Here is a 27,289-nt window from a genome sequence, read left to right as displayed (position 1 = left end):
TAATGGTTTTAAGGAGATGTGCAGTATACTTGGGCACAACCTCAAAATGGGAACTGGCCAGGTAACAAGTCTGAGGAAAGGCATCTGTCTGTAACACTGAAATACAAACTAAATATAAGTCAACAGATCTGGAATAAAACAGAAAAGACTTGTGTCTTAAATGAAATTTATTTTCTCTAGGAATGGAAGATTACTGAAAAAGGTAGTTTAAAATCCTGTGTTAATTTTCAAGAGTATCATTCAATTTTGTCACATTATGAGTAGTCAAGTTGAATGCCTCTCAGCTACCCACACTGTGCCTAAAAGATTATGGAAAAATAGTATTTTTTAAAGAATCTTTAACAATTGGCATAACAATAAACATATCTTCATATTTTAATAATATTCTTTTGAATGATATAATTGCTTTTTAGCAGAGGAAAAATGGAATTGTTGCTATCACCATGCTTGTTCTAAAGTTCATAATACCCACTGGAATCAATAGAAATTTATATGATTAGGGCTGCTGGTCTGAACACTGACAGTACAATTGCTGATTCTGGTTTCAGATATTGATTCATACTAATCAAAATGTGTCTCAAAGGATACTACCTTACATCTATAACATCATTTATTGTTTTCTAGAACTGTAAAGATTAATAACTGATTGTTATTAACATATATCTGAATCTTTTAAGTATTTTTTCTCTTGATGTTTAGCTTTCTTTATACTAGAATGAAATGGAGTAAATGCCTCCTACTAACATAAACTTTTTAATTTTCAGAAATAGAAACACAAAAACCCGGACACTAAACAGGCTTTTTTATATTCTCTGTGACACTCAAGAAAAATAGATTTAGTTCCTGTGATGATATATTCATGCTTCTTAAGTAATAAAGAAAAAAATTGTTACAGAACAGCAGACAAAAAAAATAAATACTCACCTCTGCTTCCTCTCTTGTACATGTTTTGTTCTTTTGACTCTCCTATCCAACTGTACTCAGTAGGCATCGAAACAGGCCTTAAATCTCCTGGAAACAATTCAAGATAAATCAATATAATTTTTGAAGACTAAAAATAACAATGACTATAATACACAGGCATGACATGGCCCTTCAGGGCAATCCTTTTTATCAGCACCTATACACTATTAAAGCTGCAGCATTCAGGATCAATTAAACACCATATATACAGGATTCTCCACTTTATTATACCAATCAGAAGGAAAGTAACACTGACTTTGGTGAAATTACTTGTAAATGTAAAATATATTACAAATTTAATTTTAAACTCTGTTTTATAAAAGCTTGCTCACTCATTAAATAGGTGTTTTGGAATAAGGAGAGAAGCAGTTTTTAAATGGACTAATATGTTTTAGTAAAACTAAAAAGACTGTTAATACAGATACAACATTACATATCTATCAGTTAAATGGTAAAACTTATCTGACCTGGAAAATCACATGGTGACTAATAGGAGATCTCATTTCAAGGAACGTTAATTTCAAATGCCTTAGAAAACATGGAGTGCAGTTTGGTAACAAAAAAAGAAGATTCAGACATTAGGGTTTTAATTAATATGATTTTATGGCACTATGGCTGTCAGATACTAATGCATTAGTCATTCCCTACCGTGGTATCAGTAGACCATTGACAGCAGGCCATTAAACGAGGAATACTACAAAACTGACTATAAATCATTAGCACTTTGGCCTTGTCAAGGTGCATTATTATCACAAAACACAGAAACACACCCTCAAGATTATGGGTTAAGTTTTGTCTGACCCATAAAGCCAAAGATTCATTTTTCTGTATGCCAGTTGACTAAATTTAGTGTGTTTCCTTAGCACTGAAGCAATTTTTTATAAAGTAGTTTGCTGCTGTTCTGTCTCAAGAATAATTATGGAATTTAAATTGGCATAAGAGTTTCTTTTTCATTATCAATTTCCTCAGGTTGATTAGAGAGACAAAGTATTTTCTGTGGATTATTTGCATGCTAATATAGATTTTATTTATCGTTCTTTCGAAATACAGGTTTTTAGCTACTAAAATGTAAGGACTATTTAAGAACAAACAGGTATACAAGACAAGTATGCTTCTGGATAACATGATTTTCTGAAAATCAAAGGGGAAACAGACACCTAGAGTACTGACATTTTTCCACATTATACTTTTGCTCATACCATAAAAGATAGTGTACAACCAATTGTATGGAGGAGATAAGTATTTTCCCGGTCTGCCATACAGTTGAAACTACCTTTAACTGCAAATGTATTATTCAACTTCTAATCTCAAAGAAAACCAATAAATCAATCAAAAGGAATAATCAGTAATATGGAAAAGAATGAGAAACAAGTAAAGATTATAAATTAAAAAAAAAAAAAAAAGAAAATAAGAATACACATAACAAATGAAGATCAGCATAATAAAATGTAGCAGCATTTCTGTAAAAAGAAGAAAGGTCTGGAGCTCTGAAGAGATTTGTAACACAAATTCCAGATGCTGCAGCACGATGAACAGTTAGGAAATTTAGGACAGGAAACACAAGCCAAAGGAATTAGTGATTTTGCATACTGCTTATTTTACTTCCAAGTTCTTTCCCAAACAAATGTAACCTATAAATTCTTTTAACATTGCAACTTGGATACTTTTCTGAGGAGTAAAAAAAAATATTGTGTAAAAGTATACCAGTATAAATTGAAAGAAAAAAAAATTATGTTTTTGACTCTAACACATAAACAAAAGATATATGATAAGCATTTCCACAAGAACTCTAAATATGATAGCATGTTAGAGTCAGACTAATATAAGTGTAATTCTCCATTAAAAAAAAAAAAAGGCACTACAGCAATGACATTTTTCACAAATGGTTTAAGAAAATGGGCTTATTTGCCTTCTTGGATTTTGCATATATTATCAATAATGAGGGTCTCAAGGCCTGAGTATCCTTCCACCTATCAGCTGCAACAGAGACTGATTTCTAGTAATCTCTTTAATTCTGGTAAATCCATGGCAGGAATTTCTCAGATGAGGTTTGTGTGAGTCCTAGCAATAATGAAAGCGTCTGCTCAACCATGAAAGACTGCAGAAGTCTTTAATTTTTTCCTTACTTTGCCCAAGGCTATCTGGTTCCAGCATCAGATACAAGTTTATTTGATCTACCATAAATCTTGTCTTTCCACTGAAAGACATATTGTCACTTTGATGGTTCAAACACACATCTTTAAGTCAAAAAGTATAAAATGTTCTACTACAGTAAAACAAAATTTGGATATGGGAGTCTGTTAATTGACAGATTAATTTAATCTGTAGTTAAAAAAATTCTGATTTAACAATTGTTTTTGAAACAAAGGCGTATTCCTGAGACTTCAAAATCAAATTCCTTCTAGATTTTCAAAGTTGCAGAAAATCAGAACTGTCCATCACAAACACAAGAAAAATCTTGCATATTACTGGGATTAGGCACTGAGCCCAACATTTTAAGTCATCATGCAACATGAATTTATGAAAGCAAGCCAAATACATCCATCTGGCTCCAATTTTAATCACAGTTAAGATTTATTTTTAATTCTAATTTTATTATAAAAATGATGTCACTTATCATGGAGATAAAAATGAATATTACTAGTCTTGAAATGGAATCGTAATCTTCAGTGTTACAATTCTTTCAAGCATCAATTATATGGCCATAAAAGTTACTAAAGATATCCTATGTATAACAAAGATTTCTCTATTCTGAAAAAGGCAGTGTGTATATATAAGTGGTCTTGTCCATTTTAAAATTGATATTTTGTCATTTTTTACCATAAATCCAGCTGTAGTTAGCAAAAACCAAACCCCAAAAAGTTCTGTTTAATTGATAAGCATAAGATAAGATTGCTTTCAAACTACTAGAATGACAAAACCAGTACAACATTGGGAAAGTTGCATGTCCTTTTTTGAGAAAGTCTAGCTACAGTGAATTATCACTCTCTAGCTGCAGTGAACTATCACTGCAGTTTGACATAATCTAAAGTATCCTTGCAGCTGACATTTTCAGACTTGAATTCTACTCTCTCAGCTCTCAAAACAGCAGGTGAAATTACTTAACTGTCACTCATTAGCTGATCTTAGCTAAAAGTAATGCAGTTAAAACCTTAACCCAGGTAAATTATGTAAATTACGCCATAGATATCTCATATATAATAAGAAAGCCTCAACAAACATTCACTGTCAGAGGAAAACTCTTGTGCATTTTAGGTATCAAATCTGTTTTGGCACCTGGGGCCATCAGTTGCCTTCTAACATTTATGGTGGTAAGAACACACCAGTCTGAGAAGAGGGAAGAGAAAGCCACATTGTCTCTAAGCACTAACAACAGAAAGAAGCATGGGAAATGACATTTAATAATCAAATCCTGCACCAGACTAACCAGTTCTATGGCAGACCAACAGAGTCAGTGCCTGGAGTGCTTAAATATTTTTCTTTCCCCCCCTCCCCCCCAACTGTTTTCCATTTCAGCTGTTACTGGATCTTCCACTATAGCTGCTTTTATTACTCGTGTTCTTCTGTCTTAGTTTGGGCTGAAATAGAGTTAATATTCCTTTTCAGGGACTAGATGAGTGCTGTGTTTTGGATTTAGCTTTGGGTTTGGTAGAGAAGAATGCTGATAGCACACTGATGTTTTCAGCTGCTGCCGAGACTTCCAGGACTCTCCGACTCCCCGTGTCCTGCCCGTGCGCCAGGGCACAGGGAGCAGGGAGGGAGCACGGCCACAGCACCTGACCCGAACTGGCCAGTGAAATATTCCATATCATGGCACGTCATGCTCACTATAGAGAGGAGGGGTGGTGGGGAGCTCTCTCTCTCTCATTCTCTCTCTCTCTCTCTCTCTCTCTCTCTCTCTCTTTCTCTCTCTTTCTCTCTCTTTCTCTCTTTCTCTCTCTCTTTCTCTCTTTCTCTCTTTCTCTCTCTTTCTCTTTCTCTCTTTCTCTTTCTCTCTTTCTCTTTTTCTCTCTCTTTCTCTCTTTCTCTCTCTTTCTCTCTCTTTCTCTCTCTCTTTCTCTTTCTCTCTCTCTCTCTCTCTCTCTCTCTCTCTCTCTCTCTCTCTCTCTCTCTTTCTCTTTCTCTTTCTCTTTTTCTTTCTCTTTCTCTTTCTCTTTCTCTCTTTCTCTCTCGCTCTCTCTCTCTTTCTCTCTCTCGCTTCCGGGATTGCGATTGTGGGATCTTGGTATCTCGGGGTCGCTAGCCGGGAACAGGCTGGGGATTGGTCAGTGGGCGGTGAGCAATTACGCTGTGCATTGCCTGTTTATATATTTCTTTTTGTTTTCCCCCCATCATCATTATTGTTCTCGTTGTATTGCCATTATTAAACTGTTCCTATCTCAGCCTGCGAGTCTCCCTTCACCCCTCTAATCCCCTCCCCCATTCCCGGGTGGGGAGGGGGAAGGGAGGATGATTAGCTGCTGCATTGTGGTTGGCTACCAATCAGGCCTAAACCACGACATCTTCACAGACACATTTTTCTTTACTATTCTGAGCCTGTGAGAGGTCTTCCCTTTCCTAGATATCAAAGAAAAAAAAAATTTAGGAACTTTTTTAACAAAATGAGAGAAAGGGAAAAACCTTAGTCTTAGAGTAGGTGAATGAAGTATTTATTGATGGCATCACATATATATATATATATATATATGCTATGATGAGAAGGAGGAGTCATTGCTTCATCTGATGCTCAGAAAAAATGCCATTTTCAAAATCAGATATAATTACAGTTTCTAAAATAAATCCTTCATCTTAAGTCTGTAAACTTTACAAAAGTACCTTACTGCCTTGAAAGTAAAACCACTGAAAATATATGGGAAATATAGCACTGTATTTCAGTAGTACTCTTCTAAAATTCACCAAGCACCAAGCAAATCAGTTTTAACAGATAAGTAAAAATTTTTCATCAATTAATTTTCAGCAATACCTTTTATATAGATACATATGCTCATATACAAGCACATATATGTTGGTATATCTGTATGCTCATATGTATTTACATACACACAAAATTTCTATATAAACCCAGAGATAATTGCTGTTTTAATAGCATCTTATATATTTAAGCAGTACCCATTCCAAGATTTTTAAATATATTTCTAGTATTAACAAGCGCATTGTAGGATACTACTCACGTAATGATATCCATTAAATACATCACTGAATTTTGGAGGGCTTTACATCTTATAGATACTTTCATACCACAGGTAAGTCTTTTCGGGCCCCCTACTGAAGTTTAACAGCCCAGAACATTGCAACTGGAATATTCTCTGAGAGTTTGTGAATGAAATTGAGTAAATCAGGATGTTAGCTATCCTGACAATGTGAACTTAAGTATCATTCAAAATTTTAGAGTATGCACTGCAGAACAAATCTAACTTACTCCTGATCATGAATGTTACTTCCTAATTATACTGATTATTCCTTCACATAAACTTTTGTCTAGTATTCAGAGCCAACAGGTCACGGTCTAACAAAGAATGACAGATATTTGGGAGTGTTTTGGGGTTAATAGCACAACTGGTAAATTCAGTCAATTTAAAAATGTTAAAGAAACCAAGCTTACCATGAGTCGGTGTTTTTTCTCTTCTCCGCACTCCTGGAGCTCTGCTTCGCTCATACTCAGAGCCCACAGGGTGGCCTTCACCTTCAATTAAGGTGTAGTATTTCCCACTTTCATGCTCCAGAAAATAGCTTGGAGACTCAGAGCCTTTCATTCCAGACTTTCCAAATTTGCTGATGTCATCACAAGACATTATTCCAATTTCATCCCTAAAAACAATAAACCAGAAGATTATGGAGAAATTAACAATTTTATGATAAAGCTAAAGCATACAGCTGTCTCTCCCAAACATTACAAATCAAAAGTCCTGTAATTGAAATGCTATATATGTGAACTTTTATGAAAGTGATTCAATTCAACACATGTAAATTAATGACTTCATCATTAGGTTCCATTTTAACTGTTAGTTATTCAAGAGTTTTCTAGTATCTGAAGGGGAGCATAAGGATTTGATATAACATGAGAAGGCAAGTGTTTCCCTTGCAGAAATGCATGCTTTATAATAAGATACAAGTGGTCACATAAATGTAAATAAATCTAAATGATTAAAGACTTCTTTAAATGCTTTCTTGGTTTAGTACTAAAAGCAGGTTTGGCCAAACTTGTATCTAGTTAAATGAAAGTTAAGTCTCTCAAAATAAGGATATGCTGCTTAATGTATTTCTATCTCTTAATTTTACTAAATATTTAACATTATTGCTTTTGGTTTGGTTGGTTTTTATTAATCTAGTGAAATTAAAGTGTAAAATTTTATTTTTCAAACCCTCAAATTCATTAGGACGTAAATACCTGGGGCCATAAAGTCCTGACATAGGAGACAGAATGAAAACATCCTGGAGTGCAGAGTTCTCCATTTTTGAGGGTATGCCCATTGTACTTGTTGGTGTTGTTGAACTGCTTGTTGGACTGGTTGGAATTACAGGCTGTAGAAAAAAAGAAAAAGCACATGAAGAATAAATTAATGTTTTCTGTGTACAGGTAACAGTGAAGTCAATGTGCATAATTTTAAGAATCTTGACCCCTTTTTTTTTGGATTAGCCTTTTTTTGAATTACTGAAGTTTCAAAAAAAAAAAAAAATGTCTACTGAAACACTCTTTTACCAAAGAGTTCAAGACTAGTTATGAAAGAAACTGATAAAAGACCAGTGAAACTAATTTAAAAGCTATCTCAGGGGAAAATCTGAGACTCAGAATCAAAATATGATTTTTAATCAATGCAGATAATCAATTATATGGGGAGGAAGGACATACACAAATAAATGCCATTAATACATATATTAATTACAGAACTCTGGAATACTTACACTTAATGAAAGTGTTTAGAACTGTAATGTTGGTTTCAGTAGATCTATTGTTAAGAAAGACAGAATACCTAGGCTTTTTTTAAGAAAACAGAATTCATAGACATATAAAATTTCTTATTTTTTTACTGAATCCATAGCTATGATGATTCTACCATGGTGATACAAATATATGTTCTATAGTGACTAGCAATGAAATATAAATTAACCTAAGCAATAAATGTGAGCATCATAAATATTAAAGTTACTAATAAAATATGGATGTCTTTGGGGATTTTTGCCTTTTTTTTAGTTTTTAAATTAAGTTAAACACAATTTATTTCCTCAAATGCCATAGGGAAGCTCAAGTCAATAGCTATAAGGACAACAACCAAATATTCTGTGCAGGATACAAAGTTACATACACAAAGAATATTTTTCAACCGAGGTACAGTCTGTGTTTATATTCAAGAAATAGAAAATATTTTTATTTAGTATTGCTGTTTAGATTTTTTATATGAAAAATTCCCATTCAAATAGAAAATTGTGCTTAAACAGATACAATTACTTTTCTGCAGGTGGAAGGAAAACACAGTGACCAAAAAATTGGATGAAAGCTATGAAGACAATTTATAGAATTTTTCTAGATACAAGGCTTTCTATCTTCTAGAGATAAACACTGAAATTACGTGATTTGAAAAGTAAAAGCAATCCTAAATACCAAAACAGGATGTGTTTTCATGAGAGTATCAGTCTGCATAGGAGTCCAAAGTATACTACTCTGTTATGCTTATTGTTAAATCTGTTATACTCCGATCAAATGTTTTAGGTTTCTTTGGTATTATCAATATAGGTAAGAAGTGACTGCCAAAACCAGGAATTATTCACTATTTACTTTCTCATATCTTTGGAAATTAGGGCCTACCACCTTCTACACAGTATCAACCAATACATTTAGAATACTACCATTATTTCTGCAGTTCTGGTGTGGCAGTACTAGTAAAGAGATGAAGTATTGGATATTCTAGTAATCCTCCAACTTACCTGCAGCTAGATACAGTTGCCCATGGGTGAAAACATAAATTACCACCATCACAGAAAGACAAGTAGAAGCTCCATTTCAGAATCAGAAAAGAATTTACCAAGTATTTAAAGAATAATTGCTTTACAATGGTTGTATACTCAGCAGTCATCAAGGTTACAGGTTAGTCAATGAAGTTTACAATAGAAAAAAATGGTAGGGACAGATAATATGACAGTTCAGTTTGCCCCCAAAGAGGGTGATACCCATGCTATTCCTGATAGATTTTTATAAATCTAATCTTATAGCAGTGTAATCTTTTTTGCTTCAATTTAATTAATTTCTTGTCCTACCCATCCCAGAAAGTGAGAACTTTCCTTTTCACCTTTATTTAACTTTTTATTTACTTTTGCACACAAAATGCTGTTTTCCCTTATTTTGGCTCGGGAACGGGAAAAAAATACTAATTCTTCCATTATAGGGCTTGGTTTCTAAAACATGAATGAACTGTAGTATGCTCTGTTCTTTCTCCAACTGATTAGACTATGTGTACCCAGTGTATACTATGTTTAGTCAGTACCCAGCTGAGATTGTGCTAATACTGAATAAAACACAATAATTATTTCACTTATCTTGTGTTTTATATTCCTATTTATGTCTCTCAGTCAGGTATCTGAGTTCCTTCCAACATGACATTCAGCTTTTTCTTTACTGAAACTTCCACATTATTTGGAATTATTGCCATATTATTCAATTGCTATATTCTTTAAAACTGCAGTGGATTATTTCCAAGTAGAATACTTTACACTTGCTCCTCTTTCATTTCATTACATTATTAGAGCTCTAGTCTAGTTCTCCCAATTAGAATTTCCAAATTTTTTACTACCAACACAGACTTCATTGCATTTGCAGGCCCTCCTGGTTTAGCACTCTATGCAAATTTAGTAAGCAGATCCTTCAGGCTGTCAGGAAAACATGGAACAAAACCACACATACCACCCACCTGTTGAATACTAAATAATACAACCTTTGTTAGTGAACCATTAACAGCTATTTGTTAGGCAAGGTTATCCAGTAGTTTTCCACCCATTCAATCTCAACTTCACCTAGCCCTTAATTCTCTATGCCATACTAATGAGAATGGCATAAGAAAAGGTATTAATATCAGAGTAAGATATACAGCTTCTCTCCTATCTACCAGGCCAGTTAACTGCTCACATAAGAGCATTAAATCTGTTTAATGATTTCTTCATAATAAATTAATGTTGTTTTTAGACATCTGTTATCTTCCAAGTGCTTTCAAACTGCAAACTGGTTGTGCATATTAAGTGACTGACATAATTCCCTGGCTCTTGCATTTCCCCTTTCTGAAGACAAGCATTATACTTCTTGTTTTTCTAACTAACTGTAATTTATCCACCCCTCAATAAATACATTTGAAAAATAATGGTCAAAGTGTGCCCCCCTCCCCCCAAAAAATCAGAAAAATAATACCAGCTCTTCTTGCCTTTTGGATTGGCATACTATAAGACCTCATCCACAGAGTTTACAGAAATGTGTGCTTTTGAAATTAATTTTCCCTATATAAAGGTTGTAAGTCTTTAAGAATATATACTGTTTCATGATTGCTCTCAGATAAGGTGTCTCCTGCCTTCTCCCTCTCAGATTTATTTATATTCTCCACCTTCTCTACAAAAAATACCTGTCTTCACAGTGCTTTCCAAGAATTTTCCGGCCATTATGTCTTTGGAACAATGCCTGTTTCTAACCCTTCTTCAAAGGATGCCCCCAATCCAAATAAAATGTATTGGGTAATTCTGCTAGTTGCTCACAAGAAACTTTCACTCATCTGTCCTGGGAGTCTTCAATGCAGAGAAGAGAGTACCTGCTTTCTCCTCCTCCTCTGTCATTATTCAGATCATTCCAGCACATAAAATTCTTCTATGATCTGAAGGTATACATCTTTGCTACCTTCACTCTGAGCTCCAGATACGGCTGTGATATCAGACATTTCAGTGGTTTTAGCTATCTGCAAAATACCACAGGGGTCTTCTAATAATATTAAAACACTAGTTTAATAGGAGTATTTAATATCATATTTCAATACTATACCAAATCATAAAAGGTAATTTTAATAAACAGTAAATATCATCCAAACCTGGACTATAAATTAAATAGACATAGTCAGGTCTTTAAGTCTTATATCTCAATTCCAATAAAATTACCTAAAGTGATTATGCTGATTCTGTGTGTGTACAAATGGATGTTTGACAAAGTGGGTGCAAATACACGTGCAGATTAAAATATTTCCAAGGAAAAGATGTTTATTTATAGAGGACTTCCGAAAAGTGAAACATTGGGTATCTGCTGCTGTTATTCAAAGTTTTGAATGAGAATAGCTAATTATCAGTAAAATGATTAAGCAATGCTGGAATACCAGAATAAAAATTAAAAACAAATGGTAAATTCAACACTCATCAGAAATGAACAATTATTTGACAAACAAAAAAAATCAAACTGTTTCAGAAACAAAATACCTTACTGTGATTCTGGATGAGTTTTGCAAATATTGGGGATAATATTGTATCTATTTTAAAAGTGCTGTTCAAAACAACAAACATTACCCCAGAGCAACCTGCAAAAAACAACAGTAGAAGATGCAGGAAGCTGGTAAAGCCCGGTGGTACAGCAACAAGAGGCTTGAACATGGACATCCCTTACCTTTTGAGGGGGTATGAAGATTAAGGATGGGGTACTGAGTCTCTGCTTTCTCCCTTGAAGGAATAAACTCAATCCCCAGAATTCCCCTGATGGGTGAATTCACAGAAAACACACAGGCGTCACTCTTCTACATGGATTGCCTGTGGTAAGGGAAAATGGGGCTTTGTAACTGCGTATCACCCTATAAATTCCTACAGTGTGTCATTTTTGTCAGAATAAATTAATTCATGCCAGTGATTCAGTTGACTAATTGGACAAGCTGCTATTCAGAAAAATTAAATGTTCAACAATACAAATACTACTCACAATAAGAAACAGAACTCTCCATACTGTCGAGTATTCTCACATACTGGTAACTTGGTATAGCTGTGCTGTAAAACAGCAGGCATGTTCACAGTTTTTTCAGGTCTTGTGGATTTTTACTTTTTTGAAACTTGAAATATTTACATTTTTTCTTGTGTAAATAATATTTTTTGTCCTCAGAGCAAGAGAATACAATGAAATACATACGAATATGACAGAAGTCAATAAAAGCATGAGTGGTATTAAGATGCAAAGGAAATGACTGTTCACCAGCTCCTCTGATACAAGACATTTAAGAGAACAGAACACAACTTTCTTGCCGCATTTTCTTTGTCTAAGATCTTACAAGTCTTTCCTTGCCCAAGGTATTTCTCACTGAAATAGTAAAGTAAATAAGCAGCACATAAATTCAGGGTTCATCTAAGGAATTCTATCAGGGTATAGTAACTGAACTACGAACCATGAACTAACTTGAGTGGTAGACAAGAAAGGGTATACACCAACTTGTTATTTCCCTTTTTTTGCTCTACAAGCATCTGTTCTCATAATGCTGAAGAATTTCTCTTTTGTACAAAGCAGCATCTCTCTAAATTCATATGGTTTTCAAAATCTGAAATAAGCTACTTAGCTGGAATTATTCTGAAGATACTTACAAAGCTGCAGAGCCTAACATGTATTTTCTAATACATAAGAATTATTATAAAATTCTCAGTGTTGACGTAAGCTTTACTACTCATATCACCTGACAGATTCTATAACTCAAGTTAAATAGTAAAAAGTTTATTGTTCTGGATCAAGTAATTGTAACAGGAAGGATTATCCCACTTAAAAAAAATCTGCAATAAAAAGAAAAAAAATATAGTAAATGTTGTATTTCATTTGAATTAAGTTTCTGGTGTGCTTACTTTTATCAAAAATAGAGCACTATTTGCAATTTCAGATGAAAGAACCATTTTATATTGAGTGGGAAGATAATCACAAAGCTTAAAAATTAAAATAGTCTTCTAATATCACATAATGCCAACTAGAGACAAAATGAGAAAATGGTATGACTGACATGTTGTCTGACTGAAAGATAATTGTAGCATAGAGTTTCGTCATATGTTGACATTCTGCTGTTGTTAATTAAGCATCAAGGGAAAATATATACAGCAAAGGAATAATACAATGAGACCAAAAAATAAATTTTATAAAATTCATAAATTCTGTATCATTAATAATTCATAAATTAGCTATGTGGCATAATTTTAAATGTAATTATTGTGGAAAAAATTATTAACAACACCTATAAGTGCCTTGAAAAATAACAGAAAACATGACAACTTTTATTTTATAAATTCCTGCTGTACACCAACCCGAATTAACAAATATTATTTCTGGCCCCTGAATTTCAAGTTCTTAAATTCTACTTCCTTTTTTCCTTCCTTAATTATGTATTACTTTTGTTTTGGTTTTACCAACACTAAATCAGAATGGAAGAATTGCTCTGCATGTGTTATATATCCATATATGTAACACACCATGACAAATAACACATGCAGAGCAATATATATGGAACCATGTATGTAACGCACAACGAAATATAACACATCCTTATATGTTACCCTCTTTTGTGACAGACCGACATTTGCTGAATTGTCTTCAGTTTTGTTCTACTTTAACTGAGATCTTTTTCTACGGATTGTTGCTGAACTGGTCATTCTGCATCCTACATTCATGCAGCTGGTTACTTTTGTCTGAGTATAAAACCTTCTGTCTCTGCTGAATAAATTCTGCTTATTTCTGAAAGTCTGTCAATAGCCTCTGACAGCATCTATTCTATAAGAGCCAATTTAATCCATTAGTGGTAGAAAACTCCAGAAAAACAAATAAATAAAACCAGAAGCCCTCCTACCAATTCAACAAATTAAACTGCTCTAGAGCATCTAAAAAATGCCAAAGTCAAACAAAGGCGTGGACATTCTGCAGCCAAGAACGGGGAGAGGGAAGTGAGATCACTGCTTTCTAGTCCAGCAGCATCAAGCTGTTATGTCAGCTGTCCAGGAAACACAAGCTTTAGTATCATCTTGAAATTTAATCATTCTAGTTCCAAGTAATTAATGACAATAATAAATAATACTAGATCCAGGTGAGAACTGTAGGAAACAGGCAAAACCAAAAACTGCATCTGGAAATGTATCCGGGTCCTAATACTTGAGTTTGCCTCTGTGGCATGAAGATTAAAGAAGACCTAAAGTTGGTTTTCAACATCTTATCACAAAATCTACTGCTAAGAAGTAATACTGGCAATGCTCTTTATATCTTCCAAAATGACTCATATTTTTATTTAAGTCCCTCACAGCACTATTCTCTCATATAGATGAAACTTATCCTAGTGAGGATGACACTTAAAGCACTGTTTGGTCCTCAGGGGCTCTTGCATTCTGGGTCATCAGGAGAGAACATATCACAAAAATAAAAACTGTTGATAATTCCACAAAAATAGCTTAGTGCACTTTCACTTATCTGGCTACCGTGACAAAGGTTAGCATGTTTTGTGGAAAATACTGTGCCGTGTATACAGTACATACTGTTCTCACACTGACAAAACTTTCAGAACTAGTGCTGCTTGTGAATTATGATTCTTTAATTTACTTATATAAAGAGAGAATCTCTAAAGAAGCCCTGTTGCTGCCCCTAGAGGCTTCAGATGAAGTTCACAAGTAGATACATAACCATCTCGCTAGAGTAAAGAATGTTATTCCTGCCTCCTTGTGACAGAAAAAAATCTGAAGAGATCCAAATCTGCTCTGGGTGTCATAACGCCCCTTTCCTCTCCCCCAGAGGCAGTCACAGCAAAATGAAATACGGCCATAAACCCAAGTGCCAGCACTCCTGAGCTGCAAGGATTACACAAACTCCTCAAGTGAAGCAGCCGTGTAGAATTTAGGGATTTTGAGGAATGAAAGATTCAGGAAGACCCAGGCAAGAAGGAAATTCGCCTTAATAAGCCTGAGGGATTTGCTTTGCTTCGTTAAATTAAAAGTAATTCAGAAACACATTTATGTATCATGTCATCCAGACAAAAATCTCTGTGAAGCTTCCACATTATGAAGGTGCATAAAATTATTACAGGATGTTATATAGTACTAAAGATAAACATGCACAATTACTAATTTACTCAAAACCCTTTCATTTAATAATGACATTTTGCGTTCAGTCTTTTTATGGTGAGTCAGTTTCTCCTACATATGTTGATGCTGTAGGAAGAACCAGCTGTGGTGTTCACAATTTCTTTTTTTTCATATCAATAGGTTTTCAAGGAATAAATATGCAGAAAATATCAGAGGTTCCATCAGCACTGATACAAAAAAACTTCAAACTTGATGAGAAATGTGGAACAGAAGCAGACTTTTCCCGAAATTCAAAAGGTCTGACACGCTTGATTACAAACAACTAGCTTTGACAGACTGTGAAATAATGGAAACAGGGAGGCAATGTTGACTCTGCCAGTCAAAGCAAGCTACTGAACCTTAGGCTGCCTTGTTCTTCAGTAACACCATCTGTAAATGTTCTTTCCTTTTATGAATTCCTGTGGCTCCCAACTTCACAAAAAAAAATGGAGGAAAACAATCTTATTGACACATATAGTATTGCCACACATATTTATGTTAGCATCCTATTTCAAAGGAATTTCGGACTTTTTAGAGGCTCCTGTTCCTTTCACTGGAAAGAGAAATTCTAGTGTTTTCTCTTGAATAAAGGATTTACCATGATAGCAGTGTTGCAACAGCCTTCTTACCTGAAGTGCAAGAGGCTTCCACCTCACATTCTTCAGAAGGGCAGGAGCAGAAACCAGGGTATTCTGAGGACGTTTTTTCAAGGTTAAAATCACTCCATTTGGGTCTTCCCGCAATGCATTTACTAGGTTCTTTAACTGCCAGCCAACCTATGGAAAAATCCCATAATTGAATTATGAAAGTTTTCCGTCTAAATGTGAAGGAAGTCTTCTATTAACCAAAAAGGTCTGTTACAGCCTACTCTTTGCAAACATAAGCAGTTTTTATAAACTGTGTCTGATTACTTCTATTGGACTGAAATGATGCTGCTGAAGCTGGATTTCTTTTTTTTTGCTATGTTTCTCAACAAAATAAGGGATAAGTGAACGCTGACTCCCTTTTAATAATTTTAAGATCACTGTACATTTTAAATCAAATGATGAGGACCAGAAGTCAAAAAATAATTTCAATCTGGATCCCAAGTTGAAATGGTCACTGCTGAGGAAGAAGTCAGACTATGTTATAGCAACATATGTAACAGCTTTAAGATCCTAACTGAAGATAAATGAGCTTTTACTTGATTTATCTATACAGCCCCTGGATAGAGCTGAGTAATTTAAGATATTATACATTGTAAACATAACCATAAAAAAGAACATTACCAGTACTGAAAGGATTTCATACATGCTGCTCACAAAAAAACTACTTAGAGACATTTCTTAATCTTCTTGATTATTGAAATATAAATTTACCATGAACTGTTTATTCATGAAAACAGAAAATGTATTTTTATGGGATTTTTTTTTTTAATGAATGTTTACACTATCCTATTATCCTGAATGACTGAAAAGGTTTAAAACCCAAATAATAATATAAATGACAGTATATAAAGATGTTTATGTTAAAAGTATTTTCTTGCACATTTAAGTGCTGCTGAATTTCTATCCATACTTCCACTCATAGGCCCATGAGGAAAAAAAACAACAAAAAAAAAGGCTATCAAAACAGTCAGATATGTAAATTCAGAAATGAAAGTGAAATTCATAAAAATACACATTTTTCTAAAACTCAACTAATCTTTCTTCCAAGTTACACCACTGAAATCAGAGGAATTGTACTAGTTTAAATAAGAGAATAAATTTGACTCCGTTCAGTAGTATTTTTGCCCTTCCTATATGCAACTGATGTATTAGCTTGTTCACTGTGAATAAAGCAAGAAATTCCTACCACTTAGCATTTCACAGTGAATTATCATTAAAGTTGGTTTGCCCTATTTCTTGAGTAACATTATTATTATTATTATAGAATTTTCTTCAGTATTACATTCTCAAAAAATGTACCCTATATAACACCCAAATTAGTACTGATAGACAGAAATATATTGCAATGCTTCTAGAATTTGCTAACATTCACTTCTAAAGCCTGTATTTTTTGTCAATATATACTTGTGACTTGATCTAGATAACCAGACTTATACCACAAATTTTGAAATTTGTCTCTCTTCCAGTAGTGCCAGAAAAATGGCATGACTAAAGAAGATTCAGTTACTCACACCTAACAGCTAAAAGCTATTGCCTGCATTTAGTCTCATCTTGATATTTGCAGGAAGTATACCAAGGATCTTGCTGAAGTAACTCAAATTTCAAGAAGAAGCCTACCTAGAAAGGAATTACTGGAAAGAGTAACCACTTGCAAGTGACAATTAGGTTACTGGTTCACATTCAGCTCTGGGAAAGAGCAAGGCATGCATAGGTATTTACAGGGAGGACTCTGGAGGATTTTCCTAGCCTTACTGATTTGTGTCTTCTCCTATTCACACGTGATTTCTAGATTTGCCACTCAAGGAAACTGAATAGGTGCAGGATAGACTCTCCACATATGCTTTTAAATACTGCATCCTTTTTAAAACGTTAAGTGAGTCAGGTTTTAATTTGAACACCAATGGCTAATTCCTACGCACAGTTCTGCTGGACAAAGCAGTATGGATCCAATCCCACACAGAACAGTTTTGCCAAAGTCAGTATCTTTCACAGAAACGATGAGCACCCAGAACTTCTGAAAGTGCCTGTATTAAACTGTTCCCTCAATTTTCTGTTCCAAACATGGCAGAATTTTACAGTAGTAATAAATGACCACAGTAAAGACCTGTCATAAATGTTGTAACTACCACAAGTCTTAAGCCCTAGTGTCAAGCAGAACTGTACTGAACAGGAATTAGAATGCTCTGTCTGTACAGCAGTTCTCCAGACACAATCTTACTGAGGCTAAATTGCAGCAGCCTTTAAGTGAACATTTAAGAATGAAAAGCTTAGGGAATACAAGAGCAATAACTGTATATGCAAGCATTAAGTGCCATTATAGTTGCTATGCTTTTTGACTATGTTTGACCTGTCAGAGTTCACTGTAACATTTTAATTATAATTGCCCTTCTGACCAAAGTGTGTATTCCCGCTGCTATTAAAATACAAGAATAAGAAAAAAAAAAAATTTAGGTGCTCAGAATCAGAGCAGTCTACATATACCACCATAGTATATCAGGTATATTTTAGCTTACCATATATAGGTTACTTCATTTTAGAGGATGATAATATCTGATTACACATGAAGGTAGAGGGAAAAAAATAAAGGCAACATTGAAGAGATTTAAATTAAAATCCTCTCATAAAGGCTGAAGAGAAATAAAGATATAAACAGCGGGCCAAAGCCAGGATCATGCTTGTGTGAACATTTGGCTTGGAAAGCACTGCAATATGTGTCGTAATTCTAAAAAGGATTTTAATAGCTTTTTAAAGTTCTATTCTATTTTCATTGTTGCTGTTCTATTGAAAACTTTCTAAAAATGCACTGGCCACAGGAAACCAGAAAATGGTAGTAATTATAAACAGGTCACAGCCAAACAAATGCAAATGCATCAACTTCCATTTCAAAAAAACTCTTCTAGTTTGTGCTTTGTTTATAAAATGACAAAGGCTATATATTTTTTTTTTACTCAATTATTAAATGAAAAATGAACTATTTTTGATTTTTATAGATTGATGTAATTTTCAGAATGCTAAAATCTTTAGAGTTCCATGGGCTCCTTTTAGAAAAGTATGATAAATAATTAAGTTAATGATAAATTATTCCAATGAGAACCTTAATGACAAAACCATTAAATACCAAGATCTATTAGAGAACAGTCTGCAGTCATTACTACTACACAATGATAAAATACTCTTAGGAATTTGGACATGTTATTATAAATTGTATTACTAAAAATATCTTTGAAAAGATAGAAGTCATTATAGTGGATTAAAAAATCTTAGTTGAAAACCAGTCCTTGAGACATATTTTGTCATTTAAAGAATCAGTCTTTAATAGCAGTTACTAGCTTCTAGCTATGGAAAGACATACTCAGCAAGCAAAAGGGTATTTTGCTCCTTTAAGATTTTAGCATATACATTCAGTTAATCAGATTATACAATATGGGTTAAAATATTTCACCCATTAATGAAAGTTAACATTAAAATTAGGCTAATGAAGTAAAAAAAGGGCTAATGTGATACTTCTTTTATCTTCCTGAATAACTGAAATTGGAGCAATTAGGATAGCCATTACACTCAAATCAACAAATTCAGAAGGACATTATTATGTCATCTTTGCACATGCTGTAGTCATGGTGCACTGTTCTCTGATAAACATATTTGCATATTGAAATACAGTGTGCTATTTTTTCTCTCGTTATAAACTGGACCTACAAAATGTAGAATGTGGAAGGCCACATGCCTGCTGTAGTCTTCATAACTCAAAGAAGATGGCAAATACAGTCAGGTGCCAGTAATGAAAATTACTACCACAGTGGTACACAGAGTTTGTAACAAAACTAGAATCACATAAACTTTGATATTTACTGGCTTAAAATGATTGATTTATCAATTTTATCCCCCCAAAATATTGTAATTTTTTAATTTAGATGCTAAGTATGGAAGAAACCTAAAAGAATATAAGGCAACTCACTGAAAATGGTAAGAGGAAGGCATAAATTTAAGATTTTGGCGGTTTACACCTAGGATTGTTTTAATCAATACTTTTTATTGATTTGTACATCCTCAGTGTGAAAAGAAGGTCTCCAGGGAAAAAATTCTGTACTAATGTCTATGTTAAAGGATTTGTTAGTTTTCTCATAGAAAGTACAAGTCAGATAATTACTGGAAAATGCAAAATATAGTAACTTTAAAGATCATAGTTCCAAAAATATTAATCCCTGCAATACGAAGTTTCTTTTCCATAAAAAGAAAATTATATAAATATCCACAATGCTGTGGTGATTTTGTATACCTACACCTGATAATTTTGAAGCTGGGACTGCGCAACTAATTTGTTCAGAGAAACATAACTCACTTTCACTAACTGACAGCAAACTAATTTGTTTTCTAGTTCTCTAATACCTTCTTTAGAGTCCCACCATATATTGACTTTGTTCCTGATCATTTAGAAGATCTAGATTGGTATGAATGGGATTTGGAATGCACACTACCAGCAATAGGGATTTCGGCATTTCTATAAATCCAAACTATGTTCATGCTGGACAAGCACGTTTTCTCATTTTTAAAATTAAAGCTACCTGGCCAAAGATGACTTATTGATGATCTTTATGAAAAACAAACTAATACAAAAAATTCTTAATGTTACAGACACACAAAAAAGCCTGAAGAAAACACAAACCAGTGCATTTGTGGATGACTGCACAGGCATTAAGTGTGTGATATATTCATCTGTTAAAAGGAGCTGAAAAAAAAGCTAGAGTGTTGAACACGATGGTGCATACCAGAGGATTCCTGTGGTCAAAACCACCACAACAGTTATTCATCTCCATCTCAATTTCTTCAAAACATATTATACATATTTGTTATGGTATGAATTTAGAAGACACAGCTTAGACAGCGGAAGTAGGGTGCATAGTGGATAGAATACCTATATTCCTTTCTCTGCTTTTCCTGAAAGTTCTGGGCATAAAGCAGAAGTGTGGTTCCTCAGTTCCTTCTCTGCCTTATCAAACCCTAAACAACTATCAGGACTCTGAAGAATTAAAAAGATCTAAAAAATACAAAAAGCCAGAGTGCACCTCACAGAAGGATAATAGGATTGATTTGTAAGACTTGTGTATATTTTACTCACTGTATCATATGTCAGTTTTAATGTTACCTAAGATGGAGAGAGACAGAGCATGAACTAAATAGGAATTTAAGAACTACCTTGTTATGCATTTTATCTGGAAACAAATTGTACAGAATATTTTCTACATATTTAGAGCATAAGATCTTGCACACCACCTGAAAACAAGTAATTTTGCTTACATTGCAGTAAACCTTACATGAACCAGGACAGATGTTTCCCCTCAAGGCTCTTCAAATACAGAAGCAAAGCCATCTGGATAATTACTTGAACCTCAAGAGTATGACCTCTCTTCATATTTGTATTCAAAAAAAAAAAAAAAAGGAGGCTTGTGTAAGGAAACATATCATCTTTTCATGTTTGAAGTTTATAAGTCACTTTGCCTCATTATGGGATTAATCAAGGGAATTAGTTTGATTAACATGGAAATCAGAAATTATTATTAGATAAAAATGTGCTGGAAGATCATAAGACTACTTTCTGTCACTGAAGTTTATCATGAACACCTGCACCTGTAGCTGATTCACTCTTCCTACTAATATCCTAACTGTTACTAACAATAATTGTTGATGGAAAAATGAATGTTCTCCCATTATCTTACATAGTTATTTTCATTAACTGATGGAGAAATACAGCAAGATTCCAAGAAGATGCAAGATCTGCTACTGGAAGACATGCATTATTAAGCCTTTTGAAGGCAGAATCTTGAGAATAAGTAACATGTGGCAATTTGTTTGAAAACAGAATGACATCTTTTGGGGGAAGAAGTTGTAATTCTCATGACATCTTTTGTCTTTCCTTTTCCTACTTATATTTCACAACACATAGCATGCTGAAACACAGATGGTGTGACCTGGCACTATATTTACAGATTTACCTCCACCTAAAATGAGCTCTCATTAAGACTGAGATTTACAATTCAACAAACAGACACCAAAGATATTAATTCAATAACTGTCTTAACACCAATAAATTAGTGCTGAAATGATTTCATTGTGCCAGGGCTCCTGACACACTTAAAGTATATAATTTGAAAATGAACAGTAGGAAAGGGTATTAGTCTGCTGATCATGTATTTATAATCACAGTTTCATAGAACAGTTTGGGTTGGAAGGAACCTTTAAAGGTCACCTAGTTCAACCCCCCTGCAATGAGCAGGGACAGCTTCAACTAGATCAGGTTGCTCAGAGTCCCATCCAACCTGACCTGGAATGTTTCCAGGACTGGGGCATGTACCACCTCTCTGGGCAAGCTGTTCTTGTGTTTCAACACCCTCATTGTAAAAAAATTATTCCTTGTATCTAGTCTAAAACTACTCTCTTTTTTTGTTTAAAGCAGTTACTCCTTGTCCTATTGCAACAGGCTGTACTAAAATGTCTGTCCCCATCTTTCTTATAAGCCCCCTTTAACTACTGAAAGCATAGCATCCATCATTCCAAAGAATAACCTTATCAAGTATGAAAATGCAACTATGTTGGTTGGAAACAACAGTTATTTAGAGATAACATGATAAACAGGTTACACAACAAAGCAAAGGTGTTAGAACTGAAGGAGCCCTTCTAGGCCACTACATCCATTTGTTTACTCTTCTACATAGCTGCAGGAAACTATACTGTAATCAATTTCATCAGTTCTACAAACACCATCCTAGACAGAGCAGTTAAATTCTATCATAGATTTACTTGCAGAAGTTTGTGTGCATGCTTGCTCTTGCACAACACTGTTTTTTACCTTAAAGAGTTCTTTCTCTTTCTGGTCTTTATAGCCCCTGTCTGTTAAGAAAGACGAATTCTGTCTCAGACCTAGCTGGCTGGGTTAACCAAATTGAAAACCTTAAAAAAATTCCCTTCACATGAGACAGACGATACATTTTCTTTTTTACCCATTACATTTTTTAAATGTTTATATGTAACTTCACACCTTTGATGACTGTAAACGACCCGAACATCACACAGTGTTTCAGGCAAGATATTGTCTTGCCAATGTCAAGACAATGGCATTAAACTCTATTTCTCCTGGAAACCTGTTCCTGATTAATTCCAAGTTCATCTTTGCCATTTTCAGTCACATCACTTCTATGGTACTCAGTTGATTTGGGATTAATTACTATATTCTCACTTCTGGAGTCTTGCCAGTTGCTTCTTTCAACGGGAATTACTAAATTACTAAAGGAATTACTAAAAACATTATTATTGCCCTCTGTTCCATTAAATGACCTTCAAATTCTAACCTTAAAAAAACCCCGAATCTGCTTTCTGAGAAGTCCATTTTCCCTAGTTTATCAAACACACTTTTATTCAGAAGTAGAGCAAATATTTTACAGATAGTCAGGCAGCTAGATCAATACTTGTTTGGATCTGCACTTTCTCTCATCTGAAAAATTATCAAAGGTAGAACATTAACACAATTTAATATTCATTATTTTATGCTGCATTTCACCTAATATGCCACTTTCCTTCATGTCTTTAGTTATCCCTTCCTCTCTAAATCACCTACAAAATCTTGCAAAGTATTAATTAGTAAAAGTTTTACTTCTTAAATTTCCCTAGCATACAGTGTTATCCTAAAGCAGACAATTATTAAAATTCCTTACTTAGAGACTTGTAATTGAAAGTTTCAATCTCTTCAGTAAACTGAGATGTAGATGACTTGGCATTAAATTACCCAACTTTGCTTCCATCCTGAATATGTATATACTTATATATTTGTTGTGACTGGTTTTCCCCTCTTTATTCTATGTTAGATACTAACCTTGTTATGGAAAACTCAAAGAAACACATGTTTCTTGACTAGTGACTATCGTACCTTTAATTTTAGTTGATTTTCACTGCATGACAGTCCCAATTCTCTGACTAAAGAATCATAGCTTATATATAAAACAACTTTTAAAAAATGACAGTATCAAATTTACTATTTCAACTAAGAAGCAGAAAATATACTATCTATGGAACCCAAGCTGTAATTATTAATTTTGCAAACAAGTAAATATACAGTGCCATATTCAGCACTTCTGTATAAATTCATAAGAAAATAAGTAAAAATCTGCAAGGCACTGGCAGAACTAGTGCCTGTTATTACTGTAGGAAAAATAAAGAGTGTGGCAGTAATTTAGAATGTATAACAAAGTTTCTTATGCTGTTTTATGAAAATCTAATAAGCAAGAAGGACAATCAGAAAAGCAAATAAGGAAATTGGATAATGATTAAATGATCTTAACAGCCAGTGGTGAATTGCCCGATTTAATTAATTTCTTGCTTAAAGTACTATTATTTTTTCTTTGATCTTTATAATTGTATTACAGAATGTTCCTTGGTTAGACGAGATTCCACATAGTAAGTCTTCTATTTCTAACTATTTTAACTGCTGCATTATATAATTTGTAAGCTTATTTCCTTTGATATTTTCTAAACTCTCTCATTTTTTTTTAACTCTCAACTACATTGAAATGTTATTTGAAAAGAAAAACAAGTGGTCTTGTTTTGTTAATATTTTTAATATATTTTTTAATATAATGGGTTTCAGAAAAAAAATATTAATATATCTACCTCCTAGCTATCTGATATTTCTTACTTAATACAGATAACGCTTTATATAAAGTGAGTATATTAATTGTAGGTAATATGAATAATTTTGAGAACATACAGCCAAAATATTATAGTCATATCTATCCCAAAATGTTTAATTCTACATATCCAGCAGTTCAATGGGACTGACATTGACAGAATGCTTGATGCTCTGCTATAGCTATACATACCCAAAGAAATGCCTCCAGGATTGGAAATGCTGTTATCTGTGCTGACTCCACTTGAATGCAGGGATAGTACTACTATTTCCAAGTCTATATCTTCTTAAACCTGTTTAAAAATCTTACTCATCTCACAGTTTTAAAAGAGATGAGTATTCTCTTAAAATGACTTCCTGACAGAGTCAAACAAATTGAAATTACAGTTTTTGTTTTTAAATTAAAAAATTAAATAAAAGTGTCTTCTTAGTTTCATTTTTGCTTATGTATTAATGCAAAATGAACACAAACCTTTTGTCATGGTCTGGGCCTTGTTGGCAGCCAACCACCACGCAGCCACTCTCTCTCCCTTCTCTTCTGGCAATAAGAAGGGACAGAGAGCCAGGCTTGGGGTTCGAGATAGGACTGGGATGGGGAAAAAAAAATCCCCCTTTATGGTCACAAGCAAAAGGCAGACTCGATAGGGGAAGGAAAAAAAACAACATACATTTATTACAGACACTAACAACATGTAACAGAGTAGGACAGTGAGAAGCAGTGACACATCTTGAGAACACCTTCCCCCACCCCTCCCTTCTTCCCAGGCTCAGCTCTGCTCCCGATATCTCCACCTCCTCCCCCAGCAGTGCAGGGGCAGGGAATGGGGGGTGCAGTCAGCGCTGCCACTTCTTCCATCTTCGGTGGGGGGAGCTTCTGGAACTTTATCCCCCTGCTCCATCGTGGTCCCCCTCTCACAGGAGACAGTCCTCCACAAACTTTCTCCAATGTGAGTTCCTCCCACGGGCCGCAGCGTTCCCCACACTGCTCTATCATGGGTCACTAACTTTCTCTGACTGTATTCCCTCCCATGGCTGCAGCCCTTCCTGAGCTGCTCTGGCGTGGGACTCCCCCGCATGCTGCAATCCTCCCAGCGCTGAATTACAGCAGCGGGGCTACCTTTTCCCACAAGACCCCGGCCTTCTTCGGTCACAGCACCTTGATCACCCAGGCCAAAAAACACAGGCCATAAATCAACGTCTGCTCCACCGTAGATCTCCATGGGTGGCAGGGGGGGGCCGCCCTGCTGCCTCATCACAGGATACAGGGGGGTCTCTGCTCCAGAATGCCTCCCCCCTCCTTTCTTCCTCCGTTCCTCCACTGACCTTGGTGTTCATGCAGCTGCCACAACTCCTCCTCACAAGTCCAACTGCTTGTCACCACGTCCCTTCTTAAATACGTTATCGCAGAGGCACAGCTGATTGGCTCAGTTTTCAAGCAGAGGTGGAGCTGACTTGGAGCTGGGGGAGCTTCGAGAAGCTTCTCACAAGGGACCACTCCTATAGCCCCCTCCCCTGCTACCAAAACCCCCACCACTCACTCAAACCCAGGTCACCTTTTAAAAAGAGTAAACAGCTCGTTGGTAATGGCTACATTAATGCAGTCTTATTTGTACTATTTTAGCGTAGGAGTACTGCCCTACCCATGAATGAATGCTTTCACTGGACAGCTCTGTAACTCAATGTTAAATATACAAAGTATTACAGTTGAGAATTTAAAGAGGTTGTTGAGGAGGATCAAGCATTGGAGTGACAAACTGGAAGTGCTCAAATTATCTAGCTTACAAAAATAAAGTGAAGCGGAAATTTGATTGGATCCTGAAAATGCCCAAATGAGAAACCTGCACTCCAATCTAATAGATGAAAATACATCAAGATCAAAGGACTGGAAGCTTGTGCCAGACAAATGTAGACTACAAATAAAATGACCTTTTTTTTTTTTTTTTTTTTTACCCCAGCAATGAGAATAATTAACTACCAGAAGAATTTATTACAGGTTGTGGGAACATCAATGAAAGGTTTAAAACTCAAATAATCTTATTAAATGAGCGAACATGAATTTATCTAGAAAATACATTGGCCTAGTTCAGTCAAAATCAGAATAAATGATGCCAGTAGTCTGTTACAGGACTGGAATCTATTAAAAGAGATCCATACTTTCTCTAATCAGGAAAGTATTTTCACTAGTAGTAATACAAAATGACTATATCTAATCATCTTCAAAACAGGCTCTTTCAAAACACATTGTGTTGAACAGGTTGTATGTATGATAGACTACCAAAACGCTACAGAAATGTCAAACTTAAGAAAATGTCTTTGTTAGGACAACAAAGATAATATCTGTTAGATGCAGAATCTCTGAAGCATACAAATACCTGAAGGAGGTATATTTCTGCATCTTTATGTTGCATAATTTATCCTGCATTTTATGAAAGCATGGAGCCTCCCTTACCAATGAACAGGTAAAAGCAGGAATAAGAAATAACACTAACACCTATCATTTTATCTCCTAAGCTTTTAATGGTTTAAGTAGAATCTCTATGGAAAAATAATGTGAGACAGAAGACCATGAATTTCACCAGATACATATATTGTAAATAATATTTTAACTATCTATCTTGAAAATTCTGTAACAACCCAGGAAGTATTTAGGATACTAAATGTAATTATTTGCCTCTTCACAGAGCAATGCTAAATGCTGTGTATGAAATAAACTGAACAGAATGATACATTAGAGAAATAAAGAAACAATATTCTTCTTTCAGCTCCAGAACAAGGTAAAAGGAAAATGTAAGCCATCATCACTGGTTATAAATCAATGTAAACTTCTGCTGCAATTTCATTTTAGAGGGAATTGAAATGTGACATTTAACTTAAAGTGGATAAAATATTGAATGGAAGAAAGCAAGCAAGCATTTAACCTCCCATCCAG

The 27,289-nt window shown here is 34.6% G+C and overlaps 1 protein-coding gene across 1 annotated transcript in view; it reads right to left on the bottom strand.

Annotated features, from left to right (window-relative positions):
- LOC104364206 (connector enhancer of kinase suppressor of ras 2) overlaps positions 1 to 27,289 on the bottom strand; it is a 215,331-nt gene that overhangs the window by 56,961 nt on the left and 131,081 nt on the right. The window contains exons 9-12 of the mRNA XM_032982760.2: positions 15,669 to 15,815; positions 7,352 to 7,485; positions 6,566 to 6,771; positions 926 to 1,011 (exon numbers count right to left, since the gene is read on the bottom strand). Of these exons, the coding sequence (XP_032838651.2) occupies positions 926 to 1,011; positions 6,566 to 6,771; positions 7,352 to 7,485; positions 15,669 to 15,815 (573 nt within the window). The remainder of the gene's footprint in view (positions 1 to 925; positions 1,012 to 6,565; positions 6,772 to 7,351; positions 7,486 to 15,668; positions 15,816 to 27,289) is intronic.

The sequence above is a fragment of the Tyto alba genome, unplaced genomic scaffold, assembly GCF_018691265.1.
Source record: "Tyto alba isolate M040663 unplaced genomic scaffold, T.alba_DEE_v4.0 Super-Scaffold_5, whole genome shotgun sequence".
Taxonomy (NCBI): domain Eukaryota; kingdom Metazoa; phylum Chordata; class Aves; order Strigiformes; family Tytonidae; genus Tyto; species Tyto alba.
This window is presented reverse-complemented; position numbering and strand designations above follow the sequence as displayed.